A 10,987-nucleotide genomic window follows, 5' to 3' on the forward strand; every position below is an offset into this window, starting at 1 on the left:
TTTACAATAATTATTAATCATATCAATTATTTTTATATATTTTTTAATTATTATTTAGTGTATTTGGTTATCAAAAAGCAAATACAATGTTTATATAAGTTACGTAAAAATTAAAATATACTTGTTCTATATCTCAGAGACAATGAAACTTTGTTGAATTATTTGAATAAAATATTTAATTCAATGTTAATTATATTTTTTGAAGAATTATTAGTTAATTAGGATATGCAAAGTTTGATCATTTTTATTTTTATTCATATTATATAAAATGGTTATTTAAAATTATACATTAGTAGATCTTTTTTTAAAATTTATTTTAACAAACCCAAAAATTTTAATATATGTAATCAATTTGAAATTATTTTAATCAACATATTATATTATTTAATTTTTATTTATCATATAATCTGTATTAACTAACATATTATATTATTATAAATTTTTGTTAAACTATATTATAAAATATTATAATCAACTGTCTTTTCTGGTCATTTTGCATATTTATAATCTAGTTTTTTTGCTAGCTTATCAACTAGTTTGTCAAACATAACCATGTCGGAGGTGGTTACATTTTAACCGGTTAAAGAATGAGCTGAGTACCGATTATGACGCATGGAACCTATCAGATAATTTTTTTCTAATGACAAGTTCTCGAACGACCGGACCAAAAAGAGCCATTGGTCAGCATGCTAATTAAAGTAGACCAAGCATTCAATATCAGTTGCATATACTAAGCTAAGAACCAAGGCCAATTATGGCTTTAACCAAGTAAATAACGGCAGTTTCTTAATTGCCATTTTTGTGTATATCAAGATAGAATTTTGTCATTGACTATAACTTATTTTACAAAAGCAAACTATTTAATTTGAAATTTAACAAAGAAAATAGACAAGTGGTGAGAAGCATAAGAAAAAATCTGAACCCTTGTCCCTTTTAATCTCATGTTCACCCATTAATTGTGCTTTAAAAATGAATTGATCTAATGCATCTCGGTGCACCTCATTGTGTTAACATTTAATTATGATTGATCCAAGAGTGGAGATCTCTTCTTATGTTTCTCACCATAATTTCTCTTCTCACCAAAACCCAACCCGCCTATCACCATGAGTATTGATTTATTATAGTAGTACACTATAGTGGTGGCAAATTTGTTGAACCATAACATATTAGAAGTAGATGCAGGGACTTCCATAAACATCTTACAATGGAAGTACCACCTCAACTCTTGATCCAATAAGCCACCCACCACCCTATTCCTTTGAAGGAGAAGAAAAAAAAAAGGTCAAAAGTCAATTGGCACATGCCAACATGGAGATTGATCCATGACTTTGCTTCCAAAAACTGTTCCAAGCTTTGGAAGGTTGAACATTTTCCTTCATTCTCTGATTCATAAACAAGCCTCTTGCTGCAAAACCCATAAGCTCGGTGGGGTCCATAGTAATCCTACCGGACCCTTGGCAAGAAAATCCGACCCTAAAATAACGATTGTCTTCTTCATATCCGGTATCAAAATGTTCCGCCATTAGTACATCTTGTTTATCAGTTCGAAGTTCAACTAATTTGTCAACTTGTGCTTTTAGTTTCATTAGACGATCACTGATCCTTGAAGACACAGCATCATATAGATTTCCCCTTGGTACATTGTTGTCCTGTTCCAACTCCCGCAGATCTTTGAAATCAATCGGATCACCAACAAGTATTGTGACCTACAAATTTCATGAAAGCGCCGATTCAGATGAACAGCACAAGAAAAAAAGGCTTCACATGTTATTTTTAAGACCCTTAGGGGTGGCTCAACTGATAAGACCTTGATTCACTGTCAACTTTAGGCCTGCATGGGATTAGTCGAGGTGCATGCAAGCCGGCCTGGACAACCATGGTTATAGAAAGAAAAAAATATATAACTCTAAATTCAATAGAACAATAGACGATGATTTCCAAAGGTTGCCATGTTGTCAAGCCGGTAATCTCAACCATCAATATACGTTTTTTTAATTCTGATCTCATGGTGACCAAAACAAAAGTCTGAAGTTGCTATATCAAACACCATTGGTTGATTGTTTTTCAGTGGGTTCATATACCAACGGATGTACTTCCTGTGTTCCAAAAGGAAGATATACATACATACATATATATCGAGGTTCAGGAGAAAACCGCAAAAAAAAATGAAAATTTGAGAAACACCTTGTTAACCGTTCATCTAGACAATATGTTCATGTGCATACAAGTAATTCGTAAGACATTTGTCCGGTATGCACATGTGCATAACATGCACAAGCGCATAAAACCGAGAAACAACTTTAATTACTTGTATGCGCTCGTGCATACCGTCCAAATGAATGGTTATCAGGGTGCCCCTCAATTTTTCATTTTTTTGGGGTTTTCCCCTAAACCTCCTACATACATACATGCATGCATACATATATATATATATATATATATATATATATAGGGTTGGGTTCACGTGAGACCAGCCTGTTTTCGTGAAACCCGTGAGACCACATTTTTACACGTAAACTTCACAGCAAAAACACTGTGAAGGTTAAAAAAAGTCACATTCACAGCATTTTGCTGTGAAGTTTCAAGTGTAAAAAGGTGGTCTCACGGATCTCACGAAAACAGGCTGGTCACACATGATCCCAAGTCTATATATATANTATATATATATATATATATATATATATATATATATATATATATATATATATATACGTATATACTATAGGGTTGGTTCCAATGAGAATAAGAGTTATGGGTGAGAAGGTGAGAACAAAACCTTTTACGTGAAAAAGCGCAAATTCTTATGATCCATCTAAAAACATAAAACAGTTTCAATATATGTATAAATACATTATACATTATAACAGACACTGTCATCTCTTTTTTCCATCTGGTATGAAAGCTAACAATGGGAACCAACAACAAAAAACCTTTCTGATAGGTGGTGCATGCATGTAAAAGTAAAACAAGTATGAAGTTTGTGAGAGCAAACAAACAAACATACCATTTTGCCAACCCTAGGAAACGTGGCTCCAATGGGCATTATCTCTTGCATCCCTGCATGCACAAATGGAACAACCATGGGTGCATTATCTGCATCCAGGATTAACCTGTGGAATTTTAAAGAGCATAATCAAATTTATTGTTCTACAGACCAATGTTTATATCCCAAAACAAATGTGAAGAACATTTAACTATTACGTAAAATATCAAAAATACCCATCAACTATGACGAAATAAGGAAGCAAGTGGACCAAAATGAATGCCGTCAATATTTGGTATTGACCACTGATGATAAAAGAAGGAAATTTCAAAAAGAAAAATGTTGCATTTATTGGGAATATCCTTTAAAGAATTGTTGCATTCTCACGACAAAAGAAGTATAATGCAAAGAAGCAAACCAAACACTACATTACCAATCTTCATGAGTAGGTTTCCTTCTTACTCCCAATTACCCTCCCCAATCTTCAGGCATTTGATAACGCGATCCTTCTCCATACATACAAGATATTGAAAATCTAAGTGAAGCATATGAGCAATAACAAAAAAAAACATTAAGGTGGAGATACAAGGGGTTTTGTCCATTTTCTGAAGTTCAATATTAATGTGAAACCTTCTACCTTAATCCAAGAAAAAGAAGAGCGTATGAACCCTTGACAATGTACTTGAGCAATGAAATATGAAGCATATACGAGGGACTACGAAGATTAAAAATGCAGCAAAAGCAGATAATCCCTATATTTCATCATACAGTTTGAAAGATCTAATACATACGAAAATGAAAGGGTACATACCGATAGGTCAAGATCAGAGTGATCTTATAATGAGATAAGACTTCTACTTAGGGTGATTAGCTAGAACCCCCCCCAATCTCCTCATTTTTTCAATCATTCAAATTAATTAAAATACAAACGACCAGAACTTCTTCCTTGAGATTAAGGATCACAATGTGTAGTTGCAACAGAATAGCAACCATTATTCAAAACAAAAGCAACTAATGATCAACTCAATTTAATCAACTCATGACTAAGACGAGGCTCATATGCATGATTTGCATGCACCATAAGCAACAAAATTATATACACTAGCAGAATCCAAGTTAACTGCTTCTCATCAACTGAAAGATCACAATAGGAAGTCTAGCTTTCGTGAGGCTAAAAATCTCTCTCCATGCTCTTGCCCAAAATGAATTAAAAAACTGATACACCCCATCCCTAATGCTTCCTTATTGATAATAGCAAACAACGACTTTGCAATCCCTGCTTCACCTACGTGTACCACTCACACATTAGCCATTTGCACCCCCTTCGAGCCAGGTCGAATAGTAGGTTATTCAAGCTCGGCTGGGAGAAAATAATACCAAGCTCAAGCTCAACTCGAGCTACAATACTTTTTCAATTCTCGAGCTCGAGTTCGATGCTCGTTTATGGGATCAAACTCGCGATCAATTAACTTGTTTATTGGTTCAAGCTTGATAATTTTTATATTTTTAATGTATGGTTTATGAACATATGAGCATGTTTAGCTCGAAAAAGTTGTACACTCGAATGGCTCCGCTAGACTTGAAAAATTTAATCGAGTTCTCAAACCAGCTGAGTTGAACATTGGTGCTAATAACCTCGTCTTGTTAAGTTAAACGAGTTTTATTTTGTGTTCCTTACCGAATCGAGCTGAAGAATTACTAAGCTCAACCTCGAGTTTCAAGTACCTCGTTAAAAGCTTGAATCCTCTAATAGCTCGAGTAGGCTCGCATAGCCTACTATATTGACTACTTGATTTTCAGGGGATAACAATACCCTCTCAACTTGTCTTCAAGGTGGAAAGAAATGAAAATGAAATTGATTCAACGAATACTCTTTGTTGGGATTGCCAACATTCCCAAGAACGTCCAATGAGGATTGAAACGGAAACCAGTTGTTGACGACGAAGAAGTCATTTGTCATAGAAGTCGACAAAAGTATCATAATGAGCGATGCCGGTTTCTGGGCAATGGTTGTGGGTGCAGATAACTGATATGTCCTATTTGTGGTGGTTTTGCATTCCTACAACATAAGCTCGGTGACTTATTGATTGTCAAGAGATGCAGGGTAGGGATGGGCGGTGTTCTTAAGAGCATGTTTTTCCATATTGACATGGTTAAACTCGTACTTCTTTGAGCTCTTGTTCTCTTTTACCAGGTTTAGGAACCCTTGCTTCAATTTAGAAGCAAACTATTTTTTGATAAAAAATCAAACACAGGGTTTGCTACTTCCATCATGACCATGATGTCACATTCACCAAGGAGTTATTGCTTTTGCAATAAATTCCTTGTCCAAACTTGGATCCAACACAATACATTTGATACCATGTAGAAATTGTGGATAGAGAACCAACACATCTTTTTGGAAATTAACCATTTTGCTAAGCATCAATTTCCTTGCTAATATTTGTCCAACTCGCCAACGATTCAATTTATCTAAATTGTGAACAAGGAAAAATATCTCTCTGTGAAATCAAACTGTAGATAGACAAGAGCGACATGACCCTGTAATAGAGATGGAATAGGTTTCTTGGCACCACAGAGAATACAACTTCTTCCCCTGGTTAACTCCGATAATTGTAGTATAGAGGAGCTCACAGTAGCATGTGACGGACTACCTTCCATCTTGGTAGATAGATCATAGTGGCAATCCATGCCACTTGAATCGAGAAGACCAATTTAATATAGGAATGAACATTGGCTCTTTTATGGGCATTCCTGGTCTAAGGGGCCACCATTTATAGCATAATAAGAAATTAGCAAAATTTACATCATTAGCATCTCATAAAGCACCAAAGAAGTCTTCACATATTACAGCTTACCCATCGTGCCGTCGGAAATATAAATTTGTTCCTTTACAAAACCCCCAACTTCCCTGTAGAGTTTCGTACATGAGGACAACTTTAGCCCCCTTTTCATACACCATTACTAAGAGTTGTCCACAGGGGTGAGGCCTAACATTGTGAGCCATGGGACCAGCTTTCCATGAAAATGGGTATATACAAAGCTTTGAAACATCAACAATTGTTGTTGGTGGTAGCTATGGTGGAAGCAATTCCAGACGAGCATCGCCCCTAACTAGTCTCTCATCATTGGGTTGTTCTGAGCTAACTGTAGCATGCTCTCCTAGTTGCCGCTTGAGCAGTGAAGCATGGAAAACAAGATGAATTTATGTTCCATCATGAAGAGCTAATTTGTAAGCAATCCTTCCAATTTTAGCTTCTATAGAGTATGATCCGTAATACCAACAAGACAACTTGTGGCATGTTGATAAATTGACGATTCATAAATGCACCATTAACTAGAGAGAGTAGATGAAGATTAGATGTATAGAAAGAGGTGACAACAATGACTGCCTTATGATGGGTGTAGATGCACATGGTTGGAGATGCAACTTGTTTGCAATAAATGAGTCTAGGAGGAAAGAGGTTTACAAGATATTAAGTGAAGGCCATATATGGGAGACAAAAGCCTTAATTCAAGCCTTATATGGATCTCAACTTGGGATTGAAAATGTTATGGTATTTAAGCATTCTTAGCACAAGAAATGGCGTAGGAATCATGGTAGCAATGGAGCTCACGGACAACATAATGGAAGTGAATTATAGTGCAGGAACTAGTGGTAAGGGTGGATATGGTTGATTTCGTATGTGTGTATATGCCACAAAATAGGATTGGGAGAGTTGAAAATGAAGAGTTTTTGGGATTCCCTAGATTTGGTGAGAGATTTGCCGGTGACCGACTCTTATTTATAGATGCAGATCGATACACAGGGGCTTATGGGGGTTTTGGCATTTGGATGCAAAATGAAGGTCGTACCATCCTGGACTTAGTGGTATCGAACTCTTGCTTTAGAAAGTCGGACACAATTTGAACATATCCTTCTGCATGGATCACTGAACGTGTTTCCAATAGAGGCATGCTCTTCATATCATACATTGTTAGCAATGGGCCAATACATGATATGTACAATCGTGGGAGGAAAAGAGGCTACACAAAGATTCATGTGGAACTATGATGTAACAACAGTTAAAATAATGAGATCGTGATCAAGAGTCGAGACCACGATTTGAAATAGTGGTTATCACGATGGTAAAGCGGTCATATAGCAGTCCAAAAATGGCGGTTCATATAATAATTAAAATTATATATATAGACTTAGGATCATGTGAGACCAGGCTATTTCCATGAGACACGTGAGACCACCTAGATAACACTAAACCTTCACAGCAAAACACTGTGAAGGTATTGTGAAGGTAAACCTTCGCATTGTTTTTGCTGTGAAGGTTCGGAGATTTTTGCACCTTCACAACAATGTTCTTTTTTTGAAGAATATAATATTTATATACGGCAAATGCAACAAATAAACTCACACTCTCCTCACCTTTGGTGATGTTTGAACCCTTGACCTCCTAGGAGGCCAAGGACTACGATACCGCTAGGCCGAAGGCCCTTTGGTCCTTCACAACAATGTTGTTCTGCTGTGAAGTTTCACTATTATTTTGTGGTCTCACGAGTCTCAAGGGTCTACGAAGGTTTCACGTGAACCTAAGTTTCGCATAGCCTACTATATTGACTACTTGATTTTCAGGGGATAACAATACCCTCTCAACTTGTCTTCAAGGTGGAAAGAAATGAAAAGGAAATTGATTCAACATGAGGCTAAGGCATGTAAATGAGAAAGGAAGGGTAATTCTCAGCAAGAAAGGACTTCTTGGAGGTCATAGAGTTGTTGAATTGGGCTTTTGTGAACATTGCATCTTTGGAAAACAAAGGAGAGTGAGTTTCTCAAAAGTTGTCCATACAACCAAGTCGACTTTAGATTACCTACAGGTTGATTGTTTGGGTCCCTCGCAAGTTCCTTAACTTGGTGGTGGTCGTTACATCCTCTCAATTATTGACGACTACTCTAGGATGACTTGGGTATTCGTCATGAAGCATAAGAGTGAGTCCTTTGAGAAGTTCAAGATTGGAAAGTTCTCATTGAAAATCAAGTTGGGAAGATAATAAAGCGGCTGGGAACGGACAACGGATTGGAGTTCTGTTCAAGTGAGTTTGATTGGTTTTGTAAAGATGAAGGAATTGCAAGGCATTGAACGGTTAGGCACACTCAAAGGACTCACTCTTATGTAGCCGAAAGAATGAATAAAACGCTTCTGGAAAGAGTGAGATGTGTGTTGTCAAATGCTGGGTTGAATAGAAGTTTTTGGGCAGAAGCGTTAAACACGGTTTGCTACTTGGTGAATAGATACCCGGCAACGGCAATTGATTGTAAAATTCCTATTGAGGTGTGGTCCGGTAAGCCGGCTGATTACACGGGCTTGAGAATATTTGGTTGTCCTTCATACTACCATGTTAGTGAAGGAAAGTTGGAACCAAGATCAAAGAAGGGGCTGTTTATGGGATACGGAATTGGAGTAAAGGCCTACAGAATTTGGTCTCTTGATAAAAGAAATGTGATTCTCAGCCATGACGTAGTGTTTGATGAGGAGAGTATGTTACGTGGCGTGGGTGTTCATCTACTCCAAGTGTTCAAGAGAAAAGTTGTGACCTGTAAGTGGATCTTTAAGCAAAAAACGGGGCTGCCAGGAGCCGAAAGTGTGAGATACAAGGCACGTTTGGTGGCTAGAGGTTATAGCCAAGAGCAAGGGGTTGATTATAATGAAATTTTCTCGCCGGTGGTGCATCATACATCCATTCGGGTGTTGTTGGCACTAGTAGCACAAGCAAATTTGGAGTTGGAACAATTGGACGTCAAAACGGCTTTCTTACATGGTGAGCTTGAAGAGGAAATCTATATGAGTCAACCGGAGGGTTTTGTAGCTCAAAGTAAAGAAAACTATGTTTGTAAGCTCAAGGAATCGCTTTATGGGTTAAAGCAATCTCCAAGACAGTGGTATAAACGTTTTGACAGCTTTATGGTGAGTCATGGATTTACTAGAAGCCCTTATGATGGTTTTATATGTCATAAGAGAAGTGTTGACGGGTGACATGTGTATCTACTACTTTATGTGGACGATATGTTAGTAGCAGCTCGTGATTTGGCTGAAATTAAGAAGTTAAAAGGACTCCTTAATTCTAAGTTTGACATGAAAGATTTGGGGGTTGCTCGAAAGATTCTCAGTTTGGAGATTATCCGAGATAGATCTAGACGTAAACTTTTCTTGTCACAAAAAAGTAACATTTTGAAGATACTTTCTCGATTTGGTATGGCTTCTGTAAAGCCTGTGAGCACACCTTCATCGGCAAATTTTAGATTATCAGTGGCTTTGGCACCTCCGAGGCTGAGGTGGAGTATATGAGCGAAGTTCCTTATTCTAATGTTGTAGGAAGTCTTATGTATGTCACGGTCAGCACTAGACCTGACATAGCTCATGTTGTTAGTGTTGTTTCACGTTACATGACTAATCCGGGGAAAGAATGTAATGTGAAACAACATTGGGTTGCTGTGAAACGTATTTTTCGTTACCTCAAAGGCAGAGCTGATGTAGGTCTCATTTATGGAGGAGAAACAGATTGTATTGTGGTTGGATTATCAGATTCTGATTAAGCAGCTGACTTGACACACAGAGGTCATTAACTGGATATGTATTCACTGTTGGAGATGCCTTAGTGAGCTGGAAAGCGACGTTACAGCCGTCTGTTGCTTTGTCTACAACAGAGGCTGAATATATGGCTCTTAAGGAGGCTGCAAAAGAAGGGATTTGGCTGAAAGGTTTGCTTGGAGATCTTGGGTTTCATCAAGATCAGCCTGTAATTTTTTTGTGACAGCCTGAGTGCCCTTTGTCTTGCAAAAGACCAAGTGCATCATGAAAGAACGAAACACATAGATGATAGATGTTTGTTATCACTTTATACGTTTGGAAAGGAGAATTAAAGTGAAGAAAGTGAAGACTGATGACAATCCAGCTGATGCACTGACAAAACCAGTTTCTTTGAATAAGTTCAGGCATTGTTTGGATCTCCGAAACATTGATAGCTGGAAGTGAAATATTTGTAATAGAATTAAAGCCAAGGTGGAGCTTTGTTAGATGTGGCTCTAATGGAATTAGTTAGTTTTATTTTTCTGTTTGGCATATCTTGACTGTTACCTATAAATAGTTGGGTATCCTCATTTTGTAAAGTCTAGTCTCAATTCGCAAAAAAGATACCTGCAATTCTCTCTACATAGCTTTCTCTAATTTCTCAACCGGTGTTCTCTATGGAGAGATAATTAAACAAGAAAAGGGAAGGAAATTTATGATACTGATAATAACTATAGAACAAAGATCCTAAACTTTCCCAATTTTCTGAAACTCTCAAGGTCAAAAAAGTTCACACTTTGACCTAGTTTGGTTTGGGTTATCCTGAACTTTACCAAATCTACCACAAGATTGCTTATACCTCCGTTTCTAACAGACAAAATAAGATCCTGAAGTTCATTTTAAATCCTACATGTGATGAAATTATGATACAATTTCATAATGAACCAAGGACCGTTGAACATGGTTAGCATATCCACACAAGGACTCATCAATTGCAAGCAATGGCTTCAAAAAACTCAGATGTCTATCCTTTTAACTATTTTACTTGTGCTCGGAGCTGAACAAAATTCCTAACATTTTACATACTTCGAAGAAGGCCTAAGATCCCGTCATGTGCAGAGGTCCGATCTACCCCAAATCTGCCAAACACTGGAGTTCAAGGGATTCAGAAGATGAAAATTTCTTTCAAAATGTGTTCTACCACGTAACATTCAGCCATGTCTAAATCTGTTGAACACTTGAGTAAACCGATGGTTTTAGGATTTACAAATTACCTCAAGATTGTGGCCAGCTCCGAGGTCAAGAATTAGAACGCTTTTGGGCTTTGAGGGTCGCTGAAGGCAGTGGCTGGCCAGCTGGGAGCAAAGGGTCATCAAGCCTGAGGGCACAAAAATGAGGGAGAGAGATTCCTTTTTCTCTCTTTTAAACCTAACTTGACTGGCGG

The 10,987-nt window shown here is 37.3% G+C and overlaps 1 protein-coding gene across 1 annotated transcript in view; it reads right to left on the reverse strand.

The window, feature by feature from the left end:
- Positions 1-811: 811 nt before the first annotated feature.
- LOC112504138 (tafazzin) overlaps positions 812-10,987 on the reverse strand; it is a 29,785-nt gene continuing 19,609 nt past the window's right edge. The window contains exons 6-7 of the mRNA XM_025108092.1: positions 3,005-3,110; positions 812-1,706 (exon numbers count right to left, since the gene is read on the reverse strand). Coding sequence (XP_024963860.1) covers positions 1,290-1,706; positions 3,005-3,110 — 523 coding nt within the window. The 3' untranslated portion in view covers positions 812-1,289. The remainder of the gene's footprint in view (positions 1,707-3,004; positions 3,111-10,987) is intronic.

The sequence above is a fragment of the Cynara cardunculus genome, unplaced genomic scaffold (genome assembly GCF_001531365.2).
Source record: "Cynara cardunculus var. scolymus isolate 2C unplaced genomic scaffold, CcrdV1 Un_Scaffold_4756, whole genome shotgun sequence".
Taxonomy (NCBI): Eukaryota; Viridiplantae; Streptophyta; class Magnoliopsida; order Asterales; family Asteraceae; genus Cynara; species Cynara cardunculus.